The sequence below is a fragment of the Rosa rugosa genome, chromosome 4 (genome assembly GCF_958449725.1).
Source record: "Rosa rugosa chromosome 4, drRosRugo1.1, whole genome shotgun sequence".
NCBI lineage: Eukaryota > Viridiplantae > Streptophyta > Magnoliopsida > Rosales > Rosaceae > Rosa > Rosa rugosa.
In genome coordinates this window covers 27,069,412-27,086,931 of record NC_084823.1, presented here as the reverse complement: position 1 = coordinate 27,086,931, position 17,520 = coordinate 27,069,412, and the positions used below count along the sequence as shown (strand labels likewise).

At 36.4% G+C, this 17,520-nt stretch overlaps 2 protein-coding genes and 1 long non-coding RNA gene across 6 annotated transcripts; 2 read left to right on the top strand and 1 right to left on the bottom strand.

The window, feature by feature from the left end:
- The first annotated feature begins 403 nt into the window (after nucleotides 1-403).
- LOC133743403 (uncharacterized) lies at nucleotides 404-8,750 on the top strand. Of its 3 annotated transcripts, none has more exons than XM_062171336.1 (15): nucleotides 404-732; nucleotides 822-1,013; nucleotides 1,265-1,480; nucleotides 1,627-1,905; nucleotides 2,261-2,395; nucleotides 2,481-2,606; nucleotides 3,470-3,514; nucleotides 3,617-3,724; nucleotides 4,156-4,298; nucleotides 4,390-4,513; nucleotides 5,032-5,106; nucleotides 5,724-6,074; nucleotides 6,201-6,293; nucleotides 6,874-7,003; nucleotides 7,364-8,383. In XM_062171336.1, exons 1-15 carry the CDS (start codon nucleotides 502-504, stop codon nucleotides 7,408-7,410), a joined length of 2,295 nt encoding a protein of 764 aa, XP_062027320.1. In that variant the 5' UTR covers nucleotides 404-501; the 3' UTR covers nucleotides 7,411-8,383. The 3 variants fall into 3 exon arrangements, with proteins under 3 accessions (XP_062027320.1, XP_062027319.1, XP_062027318.1); XM_062171335.1 differs by having other exon boundaries at nucleotides 405-732; nucleotides 1,630-1,905; nucleotides 8,296-8,750; XM_062171334.1 differs by having other exon boundaries at nucleotides 405-732; nucleotides 8,296-8,750.
- A 1,492-nt stretch (nucleotides 8,751-10,242) lies between these two features.
- Nucleotides 10,243-12,900, bottom strand: LOC133743587 (uncharacterized). 2 transcript variants are annotated; one of them, XM_062171569.1, is made up of 3 exons: nucleotides 12,741-12,900; nucleotides 12,167-12,242; nucleotides 10,243-10,986 (listed from the first exon to the last, which is right to left on the bottom strand). In XM_062171569.1, the coding sequence occupies exons 2-3, from the start codon at nucleotides 12,233-12,235 to the stop codon at nucleotides 10,414-10,416; spliced, it is 642 nt and encodes a 213-aa protein (XP_062027553.1). In that variant the 5' UTR covers nucleotides 12,236-12,242; nucleotides 12,741-12,900; the 3' UTR covers nucleotides 10,243-10,413. The 2 variants fall into 2 exon arrangements, with proteins under 2 accessions (XP_062027553.1, XP_062027554.1); XM_062171570.1 differs by lacking the exon at nucleotides 12,741-12,900 and adding an exon at nucleotides 12,566-12,728.
- Nucleotides 12,901-14,062: 1,162 nt separating this feature from the next.
- LOC133707284 (uncharacterized) lies at nucleotides 14,063-17,098 on the top strand. Its single transcript, XR_009845032.1, has 3 exons — nucleotides 14,063-14,462; nucleotides 14,930-14,991; nucleotides 15,525-17,098. It is a non-coding gene; the product is annotated as an uncharacterized LOC133707284 (long non-coding RNA).
- The last annotated feature ends 422 nt before the right edge of the window (nucleotides 17,099-17,520 follow it).

Below are 17,520 nucleotides of genomic sequence, written 5' to 3'. Positions count from 1 at the left end.
CCTCGAAAATAAAATGTTTCGAGTAATTATTCGTCTGAAACACTTTCGCTTCACCCTCGAACCAGAAAATTCTACTAATAAACACTTTATTAATTCCAGGAAATTCCAAGAAATTAATAACGAATTTCTAAGGTATTACACAACGACACACTCATTCTAAGAGAAAGATATAGGCTTTAAGCCGTATAAACGGGTCACCATTTGACCTAATTTAAACATTTTATTAAAATGCTAAATATATTTAAAATTATTTATTTTGAATGGGTGACCCGTTTCTTTTATAAATGAATTACATATTATTTCGTGTTAGTGGAGTGACATGTAAAATTGTAAATAACTTATACGGGTTGCTTTTTAACCACGCGGGTTGAACCCGTTTTATAACGACGGACAAAGCCCCTAGGAATCATGTTTAACCGTTTGTAATGAAATGCAACAAAACCCATTCGACTCCAGAGAGAGAGAGAGAGAGAGAGAAGAAAAACCCAATAGAAATCAGAGATGGAGGAAGAAACCCTAAATCCTGAACCAGAGACCGTGACTTCGCAAGAGAACAACAATGGAGACCAACCCATGCTGGATGCCGCTGACCAAAATCCTAACTCCTCCAGCTCCGATTCCGATTCCGACTCTGGCTCCGATGACGAAGACCAATCCCAGCAAAACCTGGAGATTCAAACCCTCGAAACCGAGCTCGCAACCAACCCCTCCAACTACGATGCCCATGTCCAAGTAAGCTTTCACATTCTCATTTAGCTATGCATATATGCGATTTGCCCTATGTTTTTAGTTGCCGAATAAACCTGGAATTTTGAATACAGTACATTAAGATTCTGAGGAAAATGGCTGACATTGAAAAGCTGAGGCGAGCGAGGGAAGCTATGAGTAAGCTGTTGCCGTTAACCCCCTCCATGTGGCAGGATTGGGCTAAGGACGAACTTGCTATGGGCTCCGGACCCGAGACGTTTTCTACAGTTGAAAAGCTTTATGAGCAAGGAGTCTCTGATTATCTGGTTGGTTCTACTTCTTTACTTTAAATCCGCGAATCAGTGTCTAGTGTCTTTAAGGTTAAGGATCAAATCAATAGTGTCGTGTGGGCTTTTGGTGCTGTATACTGTTTATGGCAATCATAATCATATAAAGCTTTGCAACGTCTTAAATATGGAATGATAATCCATCCGCTTACTGTGCTCATGTTCTTTTAACTATTGAATAATCGCTCGATTGTAATCTTGACTGTCAACTACATTACCTTCAAATGCAGTCCATCTCTCTTTGGCGAGACTACTTAAATTTTGTTCGAGAAAATGATCCTTCAGTAAAAGAATCTTCACCTGCTGGTATTTCCAAGGCAAGAGATTTATTTGAGCGTGCTCTTACTGCAGCTGGTTTGCATGTATCTGAAGGCAATAAGATATGGGAAGCTTACAGGGAGTTTGAGCAAGCTATATATGATACTATCGATGGGACTGACACTCAGGTTAGTAGGTTGTACTTTTCAGTCTTCTTTTGATCTCACTTGTTGCTTAGTAGTTTTTGTTTGCTGTTTTTATTATAAGATTGACTAGAAAAGAGTTGCTTTTAATTGTTTAAATAGATTCGGAGATCTGAATGCTTCTTACATAGCAGGCAAGAGAGAAGCAAATTCAGCGCATTCGTGTTATATTCCAACGTCAGCTATCAGTTCCCCATGTTAATATGAGATCAACACTTTTGGCTTACAAGGCATGGGAGATGGAACAAGGAACCATTGTTGACACTGGCTTCAGTGATCAGGATGGTATTTCATCTCATGTTGCCGCAGCATACCAAAAGGCATTGGAAATTTATAATGCCCGTGTTCATTTTGAAGAACAAATCAGTCAGCATGATATGCCTGAGATAGAAAGACTTGAAAAGTTCATGGTAATTATCAGTTGAAATTTTTGCTTCCTGGAATGTTAAAACAGAGAGCTGTTTATTTCTGAAACTATATTATACCTTCTTTTTGTTGGTGGGTGCGCCCTTCAATATTCTTGACCTTATCTGATTTTTTCCCCCTCTTTTCTCAAAGAGAAATGAAATTATTTCTTAACAAAAATTAAGAAGTGCAAATGTAGACAGTAATACATGACTAAGAAAACAGCAGAAAATACTCTTGGTGTTTTTCCACTCTTTTGTTTAGGGTTGTCAATGTGATGCTCCATTTATACATTTACTTATCTTTATGTTAAAAGATTCTCAGTTTGGGGGAGATTAATTTATTTTTCCTTTTTTGTAGAACTACTTGAAATTTGAGCAATCTTCTGGAGATCCTGCCCGTGTTCAAGTGTTGTATGAACGGGCTATTGCTGAGTTTCCTATAGCCAGTCAGCTCTGGCTTGATTATACTTCCTATTTGGACAAAACTTTGAAGGTTCTTCTTTATCTCATTATATCTTTCCTGTTCTGCGTGCAACCATTGCTGTCCAAGCAATTATATTTTTCTTTTTTCCTTTCAGGTTGGCGGAATTATAAGCAACGTTTATTCTAGGGCCGTAAAGAATTGCCCCTGGGTTGGAGAACTTTGGGTCAGATATTTGCTTTCCTTGGAGCGTGGCCATGCTTCTGAGAAAGAGATTGCAGCTGTATGTTTCAAATGTTAATCTTCTTTGGCGAGAGCATTGTCTTAGGGGCTTCTGTTTGATTAGTTTAATTTCTATATTGATAACTATTGTTGGAAAACTTGTTTCTTATCTGATTATTAAGCTGCTTTAGACATTATATGTCTATCAAATGGAAAATTTTTATAGCTGCCTAGTCATTATAAAGATGTCCCAAGCCAAAAAATAAAAGAAAAAGGACAAAAGAAGAAGAAGATAAAGAAGCTATTATTGAACAGACACTCTGGCTATGTCACTCTTCGTGCTTACGTTGTTATACCACCCGAGCTATATCAATCCTAGATTTGTCAATTTCTATTTGTCCTGGTCTGAATTCCTGTTAGGTGTACTTTTTACTCCCTTTTGGGTTCTTCTGTGCTCTCTATGAAATGTTTTCTTCTTTTTAGCCATCATTCCTTCAATCATATACATAGTTTCTAGCTATCACACCCTCAGTTTGATAAATAGTTTCTAGCTATCACCTTGTTGTTTGCATTAGTGAAGAAGGGAAGTAGTTTCAGTTTTGGGTTTCCATTACAAGAATAGATGACCAACATTCTTGATATTAGAAAACATTGGACTTTAAAGGCATTGTAGTATTAAATGACTACTGAATTCTTTGAAGTGTAAATGCAATGCTAGTTACACGATTTACTTCTCACTAGAGTTAGTCTTAACAAATTATTTGCATGTATAAAGACTATTGGTCCTGTTAGCAAAACAAAAATTGAAATAAAAAGAAAAACTAGCTACTTTGTTTTAGTAATTATATTGTCCAGTGTCCATTCTGCTTCACTTTTGTGCAGTTCTCCACCACTTAATTTTTTTTTTTTTTTTTTTTCACTCAGGTGTTTTGCAAGTCCCAGCAATGTACCTTTTCAACCCTTGATGAGGTAACTGATCATGTTATATTTGAGCTCTCGGTCTGTTTTTTGCAATTAAATATGCTCAGATGTGATAAATATCGATTTGATTATTTGACCTCTTTGCTTCAGTACGTGGAGTTGTTTCTCACCCGCATAGATGGCTTAAGACGAAGACTATCATGCCCCGTTGAAGGAGAGCACGCCTTGGATTATTCATTGTTGAGGGATACATTTCAGGTTTGTTCTCTTTTGCTTATGCAAACAAATAGTTCATTGGTCTAATCTTTAGCACTGAGAGGGATAAGGATCTCAAGTTTAAACTTCTACAATTGCTTATGAGCAAAGAATAATTTGCAGTTCCATTCTTTTCATTATTTCATGAAAGGAAATGGATGGATGTGGGGGTGTTCCTTGTTGTGGTCTAATGATCCGAAGCCTCCAATTTATAGGTTCTCAGGCTAGATTCTGAAACCATTAAATCATCTAACAATTTGCATTTTCTAGATAGTATTGTTTGTGCTAAGGTTACTTGGGAGGGAGGTTGGTTGTCTACTGTTCTTTTTGATGGTCCACTTTCCCATTTTACATGTACTCTCTTAGTTTCTGCTTATGGTAAACAAAAATTATTGTTTCTACATAAATGTAAATTCTAACAATTTACCTTCCAGTCTGCATCGGATTACCTATCACCACAGATGAAGAACACAGATGTCCTGTTACGTTTGTATGCTTATTGGGCCCGCCTAGAGCTACATCTGGGAAAAGATTTAGTTGCTGCTCGGGGGGTTTGGGAAAGTTTACTGAAGATCAGGTCCGTGCTAGATTTTGGACATTTTAGTTTATTACATTGACATGCTTGTTGAACAATAACATCATGCTTAATATTCTATTTGTTCTATTAGTGGTACGATGATGGAAGCCTGGCTAGGTTATATAGCAATGGAAATTGAATCGGGCCATGTGAATGAAGCTCGGTCCATATATAGGAGATGCTACAGTAAAAAATTCCCCGGCACTGGTTCAGAGGTAAGGTCTTATTCTTTCCTAATATGTCATACAAACAAACCTTTTGCATGGCTTCCTTTTGGGTCTTATATTTATTGTGAGTCTTTCTTCATCACATGATCAATTTATTAGGTGCCGGTGTCATGGATGAAAATGTCTTTTAGAATAAATAGTCACTTGGCTTATAGCTGTTCGAATTCTATTTGTCAAGTTACTGAGCTTTTAGTTTTGCTGGTAGAGTAGACTTGTTGACTGTGTTTTCATCTAAGGGCTGAGATTAATTTCTGAAAGGGTATTCAAGTTCTAGAAATTTAGATAAAGGGGCCACGGCATATCTTTTATTTATTTTTATTTTTTTTGCAAAGAATTTCAAAATAAATCCTAAAGATCCTTCTCTCACATGATTTCCTTGTTCTTCATTTGATTTTGATTCTGGGATTGCATCAGATTTAGTATTAAGTAGGAGTTCAGTCACTTGCTACATAATTTATTTTTGGATTAGATGATGCCTGCACCCTTCTAAAAACAGAATAATTCAGGACATTTGCTACTTGTGGTTGCGCTTTGAGAGGGAGTTTGGGTCGTTGGATGATTTCGACTATGCAGAACGTAAGGTACATCTTCACTCTGTACAATTCAAACTGAATGTTCATGTCGAGATTCAGGCATTTTTTTTAATCACAAATATGATGTATTTCATTGGCAAATTGGATATTAGTTGTATAGAAAATGAAATCATGTGATGATCTGTGTGAAGATTTGCATAATTTTCCTTTATATATTTCATCTTAGAAATTTTCTTTTATATATGGGTCAGAGATCAGTTTAACAATAAAATATTATCAGCATGTTTGCCGTTGAGGGTTGTGGTTCATAAGGTTTGTGCGACCCACACAGCTTTGGAAACCTTTATGGAGATATATTACTTAACAAATAAAAATTGATTGATTATATTGGAAGGATGAATTCTCTGTGAATGATCGAATGCTAGTCAAACCATTACTAGTGCATGTATTTTTTTAATAGACCTACACCAGAAATTTTAATGAATTACAAAATTTACAATAACCTGTTTTGATGGACCATGACACCTGCAGAGTTTTGTTCTTCAAATGCAACCTTGTTTCTTGTCTGCTCATTCCATTGCCCACAGAATACATGAATGAACTTATCATGATAACTGATTGAAGGTATTAATTGAGTGGGTATACTTGACTTCAACTTTTTTTAGGTTGCTCCCCGTCTGCAAGAGCTTCAACTATTAAGGTCCAAGCAAGAATCCAAATTGACTGAAGAGAGGGAGAATTCTCTCAAAAAGAATGTGCGTGAGAAGAGAAAGCAAGCTTCAGATGTAAGTGATGAACAACCTCCAGCAAAGAGGCAAAAGGATGCAACTCAAAAGCAAAAGAAAGTGCATGGGAAGGATTATGAGGTGCAGAACAAAGCTGAACAAAATGAAGGGAAAGAGATGAAAGCCAAGGGGGCCAAAGATGTACAAAATGAGATGAAAGAGCCTGTTCTAGAGAAAACAAAAGTATACGCTGACCAATGCACTGCTTTTGTATCAAACCTTAGCTTAAAGGCAAGCATACACCCCCAGCATCCCTCCTTATTCTCTTGTATTTAGGAGCACATGCATGATCTTAATATCTGTTACTTTTCTTTTGGTTAATGTATGATCTTATACTGTGGGTGATAACTTTTGCAGGCAAATAATGAACATCTTTATCAGTTCTTCAGTGATGTTGGAGGAGTTGTTGCTATTCGAATACTGAAGGACAAGTTCACTGGAAATTCAAGGGTCTCTCTCTCTCTCTCTCTCTCTCTCTCTCAGCTGTAATTATTTTCCTGTCTTCGTACTTGGCTTGAAGGTTTTGTACTGATATATTATAATCTAGCACCTAGATGTCATACATTCTTGCATTGGTATGAGTCTTGAGACACATCCACAAGGATTGTCTGAATTATTGTATTGGTCTGATACAAAAGTAGTGGACTGGCCTAGGTGTACAGATCATGATTAGATTAGGATTAGTGAGCAGTAGATCTCCTGTAAGGGACAAGAGAGCTCATATTATTATATCGGGCATTATGCTTGTATCAAGTTGTAAACTGCAATGCCGAAATTCTCTCTCATTTATCTTACCACTAGAGTATATGCAGCGTATCTGTAATACTGAAAACAGAATCAAGTATATGCAGGCTATGTTTCTATACTTTTCCTTTTCTCTATAATATTCATGTTTCCATTATGCTATTTTGTGACTAAAGTGTGTTCTTTGCATTCACATGTTTCTTTTTTGAATTTTTTGTATTTGTTTAATTTTTTTTATGCGTAGAGGATTCTGAAATTTTGTTTTCCTTTTAATCGACTTATGAAGGGACTAGCATATGTGGACTTCTCAGATGATGCACACCTTGCTGCAGCCATAGCAAAAAATAAACAGACACTCCTAGACAGGAAGCTGAGCATTGCACGATCAAATCCAAAGCGTGGCAAGAAAGAACATGGTAGGCCAAATGAGTTTTATAATTTCTTTGTATGCACATTTCGTGTTCATCTGTGTAGAACCATGCTGGTGAATAGTGTACAACCATGATTTCGTTTTCATATCTAAGACGTTTTGTTTGTACTAGGCTCTACATCTTCGGTTTTCTTGTTTACTTTTTTGGGTTGATGACTTATTTGGACCTATTCATGGTGGGATCGCAAAATATAGAAGATTTGGATAGTGATGCATGAAAATAATTCTAATATTTAACGGAATCCGTAGTTTATGTAAAAATCAGCATCATTTGGTCCTAATAATTAGAATCTACAATGGTTTTGAGGGTATGAAGTTCATGGTTTTTGGGTGTTTTCTGTGTCAGATATGGGAACAGAAAAGCCCTCATCTCTTATATCATTTTCCTGGTAAAGGGATACTCAGGTCTGCATAGTGGTACTCAAACAAAGAAAAAGGTCTCCATTGCGATAGCAGTATAGTTAGCAATTATCAAAGCTAATATGCACCTTTGCAATGGGTTAGGAATTTATTCGATTTATTTTGCTTTTTTTTTATTGGTTATTTATTTGTTTATTGAGCTCATTTGTGTATGTTTGTTCTGGCTAGAACCTTGTTAGTAAAGGAGTGGTAGTGCTTGCTGGTTTGAAAGAAGCTTTCAGTTTCTTTTATTTTTTGTGGATAAGCAATAGAATTTTATTATTATTATTATTATTATTTTTTTATTTTAATTTTACCATAAGCAATAAATACCAGTAAGACACACCTAGTCATTACATAATGCCCAGCAGGGGAACAAAGTTAAAAAATGTAAACCCCAGTGCTTCGAGTTCTGCAAGCCACATTTTCATCAGTATTTAGCATTGAAGTTTGGAAAAGGGGACTTTCAGCATCTTCACAAGTGGCTTTCCAAATTTTTTGTCAATTTCATTTTGTTAAACATTACCTGAATAGAGTTTGAGAAATGCAAGTGAGTAGGCACGACTCAACATATTGCCTGTTGATTAGGATTTCATGTTATATTTGAAGACTAGCCTGTTTCTGACTCGACATGCATTTCTTGTAAGCTTGAAGGACTTGTTACCCCGATTTTCAGTGAATTATGTATTTGATTGTTCACATGTAGCCATATATGTAGGTATATACGTACCTAACCATCAGTCTGATTTCAAATCTTTTGCTGAGATGAGAAATGTATTTGAATTTCTTTTCTGCCTTGTGGTCATGATGTATTTTCCAGTTTCATGCATTTCTTATTATGTTAACTATTTATTCTCACATATGAATACAAACTGACAGGGCACACTGATCAAACTGGCACAGCCAGTGGATCTGGTGAGACCCCCAATGAACCTAGAGCAAGCCAAGGAAGTGACAGCGCGATTAAGAGGAAGAACACATTTGCGGTTCCGAGGAATGTTGCTGCACTTGGTTGGATCACGAATAAGCCAAAAACTCAGGATCCAGATGATGAAAAGCCAAAATCTAATGATGAGTTCAGAAACATGTTCCTGAAAGGTTAGAGATATGTTGTTGGGTTTAGGGGATGTCTGTAATCTGCATCAGAAACATATCAAACCAACTTTTGCCATGCATAGGGATAGTATTGGGATTAAGAGCTTTCAGTTTCTGGATGTATGGAAAAATGAATAGGATCTGTTATCAGCTACAGGATGTATAGGACAAATCTGATTTTGCTAATGCACAATACATGAGATCTTTGTGACTTGTTAATTTTTGACGGCCTTCGGATTTTTGATCTCACATTTTTATTATATATTCATGCTTGGTGCTATACTCTATATCCATAGGATAAGCATTTTGTTTCCACCAAGCTAAAACAATTTCTCCACGTCTTTACCAAACCAAAGACATTGTGTAATTATAGTTAGAGCATATGATATTGGCAATGGCAAATCAGTAGTGGTAAAATACCTTTTACGACGGCACATTTGGCGTCCTAGTGGCGATGAATTGGTGGAGTGGGGTATCTCCGGGGACAGGGGAAAGGTAGTGGAAGATGTGCTCTTTGTAATGCTAGAGTTTTATTTTTCTAGACACTGTATAAGTGTGCAATCCGAGTTTGTAATAGTAGAAACGCTCCCGGTCTGACCAGTTTGTGGCTTTGATACTATGAAGGTGTTTATGAGTTCTAGCGTATGTCACTCTAGCGCTGACCTTGTAACAGTGCTACAACTTGAGGGGATCCGGATGATGGTTTAATTGATGTTGCGACTTGCGAGTTACTAGGATGATAAAGCTGACATTTTCAAAGATCTCCAAAGATGTGAAAGCTTTGTTTGAAAATCGTTAAAACTCGACATGTTTGATCATTTATGGTTCAATACTAATGAGCTAATCTAAAATTCAGGTCTCAACAAATGTATCAGTTTTAGTATCAAATTTTTGATTATGAGCAACATATAGAGCAAATTAGATGAGCTACAAAAGTATAGTTATGTACATGAACAGTTTAGGCCTATAATAGTCATATAATTATTATTTATTGTGATAAGTAAAAGTTAATCATCTTCGTAAGTTTAGGCCTAAACCAAATGCCCTAAAAAAAAAACCAAGGAAATAATATTACATAATTAATCCTACTAGGAGACAAAAGCTTGCAATACAATTTTCAAAATGGTACTTAAAAAATTCAACATCATGTGCTAGAGGGAAGAAAAGTCCTCTAGGTTGTAGCACTTTGAGGGATAAAATGACTACTTTTTGTAAAGAAATCTACTGAACTTGGTATTCTCAAAGTGGGGTGGACTGATTTCGAAATGTATTAAAACTGAAATGCACTATCATTTGTCTGAGATAATATTTAGTGCACTGACGTGTATTTGCACAAACAAAAATAGATGATTGGATAACATCAAGTATATTCCTGTTTTATTAAAAAATAAAAAAATTGCCTATAAATATCAAGGTTGAGATATGCTGAATTTGCTGGTTCACTACATAGAAGAATTTTCCTCATTTGCCTATTGTTGTTCTTATGTATTTCTCCTTTTGCTTGGCCTCTATATTAGTCCCTTGACAAAACCAGTAATGACTTGAAGTATAATGTATCTTTATGAAAAGTAAAATTACACATTAACAACAACAACCTGAATTTCATCTTTCAAAGTCCGAAATATAAATACGGTAACACAATTAACAGAATGAAACCATGAAAGAGTTTTTAAAAGCACTCACAACACATAACTTCTCCACAGAATGATTGAACTATTTACGAGTCAAAGAAGACGCAAAAGCATAGTACATTAATTTCATGTATTTCCTCTCAATTTCATGTATTTGATTTTTAAAGATCGTAGACCTACAAATTATACAAACACGTAAACATTGAATCCAATTCACCATATTGCAATAAATTTGGAACAAGGATGCAAAAATGAAGTTCTTCTAGGAAGTCTAAAATCGAACCCAGCAACGGGTGCATTGTGCCATACAATCTCCCTTACAATCAACATTGTAACCCAACACCCTTGGATTTCGAAGGAGGAGATTTCGAAGAGATTTTCCTTTTATTCCCCATTCCTTTTCCAAAACTTGGACATTGGTTTTCAGCTCATGTTCAAGGTTACATCCAAGAACTTCTGGAAATTTTTTAAGCAACTTACCCAGATCATCGTTAGACAGGTTTAAACTCCTAAGGTAGTCCATCTTTTCGCATACAATCTCAAATTTTGGAACTTTGTTTTTTCTTTCTTCACCCCAGTAGGGTGAATGAATCAGACCAAAAGCTTTCCCAAGTATCTTGTCTCCCTCTTCATTGCTGATACTCAATGCAGACAAAGTATCACGACATGCTTCTAATGTCTTCCTGTCGTCATCAGTCAAAGTCATATTTTCAAATTTTGCAGTTGAATGCAATACCCATTTCTTCTTAGAAATACTTGGTGCACAAGTTGCTCTATTCAGATTTTGTGAAAAACAATTCACATGTAGAGATCCGATATTTGGTGCAACAGTTATAATATCAGGCTGCAGAAGAATCACAATATATTAAGTAAAGCACGCTGATTACTTAAAGAATGAGAACGGAAAATCTTTAAAGTAAAATTAGAAGCAATGCGTCATTCCTTTGCATACCATAAGCTGACAACTTGAACTACAAATATAATGCAAGTCAAAAGTTAGAATGTGAATTGATCATATCTGTCATGCATGCACACACTAGCAATTTGTTCACATGAGAGAAAAACATATTGGCTACTAATTGTAAGGCCAAAATTCTTGCCTGGAAAGGACACCAAAAATCTCTACCCTTCCATCGCTTGGATAGTGACAATGTTTGTTTGTTGTGTGCATCCAAAGCAGGTGTTATCTAAGGCTGTCTTCATTACACTTCATAAGATGCTTTTGGCACATCTCACAATGTTCCTTTCATTTTAAGGGAAAACCTTATGGACCAAACGAAGTAAGAGATGAAAGCATTATAACCACATGCGGCAGGCAAACCCGAAGGGGAAAAGTATGACCCTGAATTGATTTTATTTATTTTTATATCTTTTCTCCCCCAAACACTTCCAACCATCATTTCCATATGGTAGACCACTAAGGTGATAAGCAAATATAGGTTTTTTCTTTTTCTTAACATCACTGGTCTTTACTTCTTCCTGATCAATAATCTAAACAAGCTTCCATCTTAAAATGTACTTACGCCTTTTAAACCATCACATTGGGTTGAAAACTGAAAGAGTTGGATCATAAATCCAAAGTCCAAAACAAGAATTGAAGAGAAGTTCTAGATAACAATATTCCAAAACATATCATCCAACATTCAAATTCAACAACTTCCATGGAAACTGAACAACTTCAAAATCATTCAAGTTTAAGCAGAAACTGAGAACCCAGCCCACCGGAAATGAGGAGCCACCCACAAACTACTATCACATAACATTCAGGGGGAAGAGAAGAGTCCCAAACTCTGTATGTCTAGGGTTATTTCTTTGTATGTCTAACATAAAATAAATACATAAAAGGAAGCAAAAAAAGCTGAAGGAGAAGAGGGGACCAAAAAGGGTAAATACAACAAGTTTAAACATTTACCAACATATAAGCCATTAGAGTTTCTAAGCCGTTACAGAGTAAAGCATCTACTATAAGAAGCAGGTTTCATAACAAACTAAGACTAGCAATGTTCCCTTGAAATTGCACTTACAGTGGTAAAGAAAAAGCGTATTGCGAAATCATGGGCTAGCATTGGAGAGGCTGAGGATACTCCGAGCATCGTCTAACTATAAAAAAATTAAAACAACAAGTCAACAAGGCTAGGAAAACAAAGACACCAGGCAGATAGTTAACCACGTTTACATGTTGAGACAGAAAATTGGAACAAAACAAACAAATATTCCATCTATGTAACTAAAAGAAAACAAATTTAGTAGACTGAAGCATGAGTAATAGTAATAGCAATAGCAGAAATATGATGCTAGTAGAACAGTTGTACAGTTAAAGAGCAAGTAATTCTGTTATGAAAATGCATTGAAAGTCAAATCTCAAGTGTTGTCAGAAGGAAAACGGACAACCCAAATAGCATAATTCAGTAAGCATTTCATACATCTTGAATCGAGACTCTCTCTGGACTAATCTGAGAAAGTCAGCAGCCCAGGGCTTCATTTCATGCATATACAAGTTGGCAAGTAGATGGGTAGCAATGTTTTTGATCAAGTATGAGTAGTGGGGATATTTGGATTTGGGATTTGTTTGTTTGAGAAATGAAGCAAGAAAAATACCCGTCGGAGTTTGGTCAGCTCTGCTGTCTCTGCTTCAGAATCTCAGAGGAGACCTGGCCTTCCGGACTCCACACAAATACAAATATGTATGGAATTGAATCGAAACGGCCACAGATTTATGTTCATTTTTCACTTCCCACATTTTACCTAACTGCACTCGCTGTCATCGTTCATGGACAAACTGAATCCCAGTAATAGCCCCGCCGTAATTCACGAAAAAAAAAAAAATTATTTTCTGGTTTTAACATTTTATTAAATATACAAGCAAAGTATCTAAAATATCAGTAATTTCAAAAACTATGAAAGATCATATTATTTGACTATATTAAGTTAACTATTTATAATCATATTATCTCGTATATTGACATTTTATAAATGACCATATATTATAAATATTATATAAATGTGGTTGTCCACTGTAAATATTTGTTAGTTATGTCCTTATGATGTAAACATTACTCCAATATAAAGGGGTCTAATGAGAATGAAATACACACTTTTACCTCCTCCTACACTTTGTTTCTCTATTCTATCTCTCTCTAATTCTCTAGTTTATAACACGTTTTCAGCACGAATTTGCTCTTATTTTTTTTCTTCTTCTTCTTTGAACTCCATGATGATCCGCAAGCCTTATGATGCAACATAGTTGCTTATGACCAAGGTTAATGATCTATGAGCTTTTCTTCTTTCTCTCCTAGATGAATATCAATTTTCTTTATATGATCATTTACATTTATTTGTACGTATCTTTTATATAATATAATTGTTGAAAATTTATATTTCATATACGACAATGAAACAACATGTTCCATTGCTCAAGACTCGAGTCCTCTGACTGAGTAGCCTTAGAACCTATGGTTTTATAGACATCACACGAATGTTTTTCTCGTGTGTTCCCTATGGGATCCATTGTTCATATTTATGAACTCTTCAAAACCTTTGTTTCGTATATGAATTTTTCATAGAACATACTGTTCTAATAATTATAGATATTGATATATCTCATCTTTTGTAACGTCCCGAACCTAAATTTACCAGTTTACGAGTCTTTCGATGGGTAAACGACAATTACATTTAATTTTTGTCTCCGTTTTGACATTTTAGGGGGCCCTAAAAGTTGACTTTTTGTTCGGATCAAAATTTGAGAAAATTTTGTTCATGAAAGTTGTAGAGGACGTCAAACCGGGCGCGTGCATATGTGGTACGTAAAAATTGGAGTTTGTATGCGAAAGTTATGACTTAAAATGTGAAATTATTGTTCATGATAACTTTCTATATATATCAGAAATTACTGTGGTAGGTTTCAGAAACCTACCCCCGACTCTCTCTCCTCTCCCTCTTCCCCTGCATCGCCCTCCCTTCTTCTTTTTCCGATTTCTTCGCCGTCCGGCGTCCGATCGATGTGATTCCAATTGGTCGTGGACCGTCTCTTCCTCCTCTACACGGTAGTACCAGTGGGTATCGGCGATTTGGCCGGAAAACCTCGAATCCCGGAAATCATTGTTACTGTAGCAGTTTGCTTCTCCGGCAAAATTCTCTGTTTTCCAGCCATTTTCGGAGGTGAAATTGGTTCTATTAGGAGCACCTCGAGCCACTGATCGTTTTCTATGAGGCTTCTAGCAGAAATTTCCACGTTTGGTAGGAGAATTTAAAGGATTTCCAAATTGGTGGGTTTGGAAATTTCTGGATTTGTGTTCATCGGCAAAATTGGAGCAGTTCAAGGTATTTTCTCACTTGGTCACAGTTATGAAAATTTCTTAGAATGTTGAGATAATTCTGTGCTTGAAATTTGGTGGCCGGAGGAGGAGTTGGCCGCCGCATGAACAGTATCATATGTGAACAGTGCAGTGCGTGAACAGTAGTGACCTTTAAACAGTGATTTAAAAAATTAACTAGTTAAATCCTATAATTTTTGTAGAGGTTGAATATGTGAATTTGGTTGGAATTGGAGAAGTTTTTAATTGATTATGAATTTCTGGGAATTTAGGATTTCGATTATCGATTTACGAGAATCCGACCGTCGGATATCTCTTGGTTCTGACTTGGAACCTTCTGAGATAACGAATTGGTATTAGATATAAAATTTGGGTTGAATCAGAGAAGAAGTGGAGAGATGATTTATGAGGATTTGATTTTGAGAATCGTATTTGATTGTTGAATAGTTATTCACGGAAAATAATTGTGTACAGGGCGACGTACCGAGCTATTGCTCGACGAAGGAACTCGTATGCATGGTCGCCTAAACAATCCTGTGAGTGGACATTTATTTTAAATTAAATGTGCATGCAGTATATTATTATTTTCCGATTGAGGTTTATTATTTGAATTATTGAGTATTATAACTTTATGAGCTTGATTTCTTGAAATTTATTATGCTCTATGAGTTACGGGATTTTTAGTGGATTTCCTTCCCGAGGGCTTTCAATAGATTTTCAAGCTAATTATTTATGAGTTATTGAGTTGGGAAATGATTTTCGGGAAGTGATTGATTCAGAAAATATTATGAGAATTATTGATTTCGAATATCAATTTTTATGATGATATACGAGTACGAAGGATTTAGCAAATATTTGAGCATGATTGAATTATCGAGATTTATTGAGTTTTGAGCTCCGCAATTATCAGCCTTGAGTTAGATTGAGATTTCTTTCTGAAAGCATTTATTGATTTGCAGAGTATTTGATTTATGCTTTCGAGAATTTATTGAGATATTAAGATTTGAGTTAGCGAGATAATCCTGAGTTATGCTTTCGGTGATTTTTTAATGTTTTATTGTTGTAACAGCAAGTTTCTTCCCGAAAGTAAGTAATTGGGAGAGGTTGTTTCCAGTTTATTGAGGAGGCTATTCAGTTTATTGAGGAGGCTATCTTCGGCGCATGCGTATATTACCTGGTTGGCAGTCCCTTCTAGGTAATAGTCAGGTTGGCAGTCCCTTCCAGACTACATCCCGGTTGGTAGTCCCTTCCGATGCGTCACTTGGTTGGCAATCCCTTCCAGATGACATGAGGTAGTTAGTTGGCAGTCCCTTCTTACTACCTGTGGCTAGTTGGCACCGCTTCCTATTCCAGTTGGCAGTCCCTTCCGATGCGTCACCTGGTTGTTAGTCCCTTCTAACTACCTGTGGCTAGTTGGTAGTCCCTTCTACCCACAGCCTCCTATTCTGGTTGGCAGTCCCTTCCGATGCGTCATCTGGGTGGCAGTCCCTCCTACATGGCATGAGATGACTAGACAGCAGTCCTTTCTAGTCATCAAGCGAGCCTCATAAAATGGATATTTTTTATAAGGATTGAGGATGAGATTTTAAGTGATTGCAAGATGTTCTATTTTTACGTGCTTAAGATTGCAGTAAAGATGATGATTAAAAGTATTTCCAATATTGTTACTGCATGCGAGGTTTTAGAGAATAACTTGGGAAGACATTAAGTTTTACTTATTCATTCGAAATTACTTATTTTCGTCCACTCACTCTAACGGTTTTTAAATGTTTTCCCCTGGGCCCTTCGGTTTTAAATGCCCAGTTTGCAGGCCAGTTTAGTTTGAGGTCGAGCGTACATGGGGTTGAGGCATAGCTGTCATAGCTTCCGCATTATAAAAGTATCAGTCCTTTATCTTGTATTCTATTCTCTTGTACGCCTGTACAATAGATTGCTCTGATAACCCAGGATATTGATATTCTTAAGTTCAGAATTGTTTATGAAATGGTAGACGTTGTGATACGGGAAGCAGGGTGGCTCCAGAAGAATAAGGGTGGATTATTTTAGAAGTGTAAATATCTTTCTACAGGTTTTTGGGTAGTCCACTTTTAGAGGGAGTTCCGCCAAATTTTTGGTAGAATTTCTTCTAAGATGGGCCCCGCAGGGCCACTTTGGATTTCAAGGTGAAAACCGGGGCGGGTCCTGTCAGTTGGTATCAGAGCACTAGGTTGTAAGATTCTGTAGACTTGTTTCGATCTAGTTACCTTATATACTTGATGTTACTCAGTACCTCCCGAGTGATGGCCTGACTGCAGCGGTTCCCCGTCGTTTACTCTTCGGTGCTGAAGTATTCATCAAGTGTGTAACGTACATGGTTAGTTGATTTTCCTTCAGGTGCTATGCCTCTTATACGCCGATCTCATAAGGATTTCTCTGCATAGCAGATTGTTTATGTGTCTTGCACCTTTTCCTGGTGATGTTGATGTAAGAATACCTTACACGGTTGAGTTATGCTACGAAATGTGATCCAAGGGAATGTGGTGGTTATCTCTCCCTCGATGCCAACAAGTTTGTTGGGGTAAGGTTTAAGGTGCAAGACTGGATTTTGTGTTTCATTGTTAGAGACTTAGAGTTGAGTGGGCATAGCTTTGGGTTGTCTCAATCTGCTATAAATTGCTTTGGAATCAAAATTGTTGATGGAAATGGAACTAGTAATATTGGTGGTTCTGACGTTGAACCAAGTTTCAGGAGATGTGCTACGTGATGTGATATGGCATGTAAGTGACATTTGTGATATCATTGATAGTTGTTGGAGATTACTTAGAAATCATGATTGGTTATCTTTGGCCTTTGACCTGACCATGATATTTGGATCTAGTTTTGTTCAAACCGGAAGAAATTGATCCTAGATACATTGACTTATATTTGATCCTTTTGAAGTTTTGAATTGTATTGAGTGAGGAGATAGACAGAAATTAAGTTTTTGAAATAGTTTTATGTTTGAAACTTGAGTATTCAGTTGGACGCTTAGAGCTTTACAATCAAATTACGATCTTTGGCAGTATTTAATTGAGAGGATTAGAAAC

Excerpts from the sequence above, each read along its gene's own strand:
- LOC133743587 (XM_062171569.1), bottom strand. The coding sequence starts at position 12,235 with ATGCTCGGAGTATCCTCAGCCTCTCCAATGCTAGCCCATGATTTCGCA. Across the intron at positions 10,987-12,166 it reads TACGCTTTTTCTTTACCACT|CCTGATATTATAACTGTTGC; the intron begins GTAAGTGCAATT and ends ATTCTTCTGCAG.
- LOC133743403 (XM_062171334.1), top strand. The coding sequence starts at position 502 with ATGGAGGAAGAAACCCTAAATCCTGAACCAGAGACCGTGACTTCGCAA. Across the intron at positions 3,515-3,616 it reads CCTTTTCAACCCTTGATGAG|TACGTGGAGTTGTTTCTCAC; the intron begins GTAACTGATCAT and ends TCTTTGCTTCAG. Across the intron at positions 6,294-6,873 it reads AGTTCACTGGAAATTCAAGG|GGACTAGCATATGTGGACTT; the intron begins GTCTCTCTCTCT and ends CGACTTATGAAG.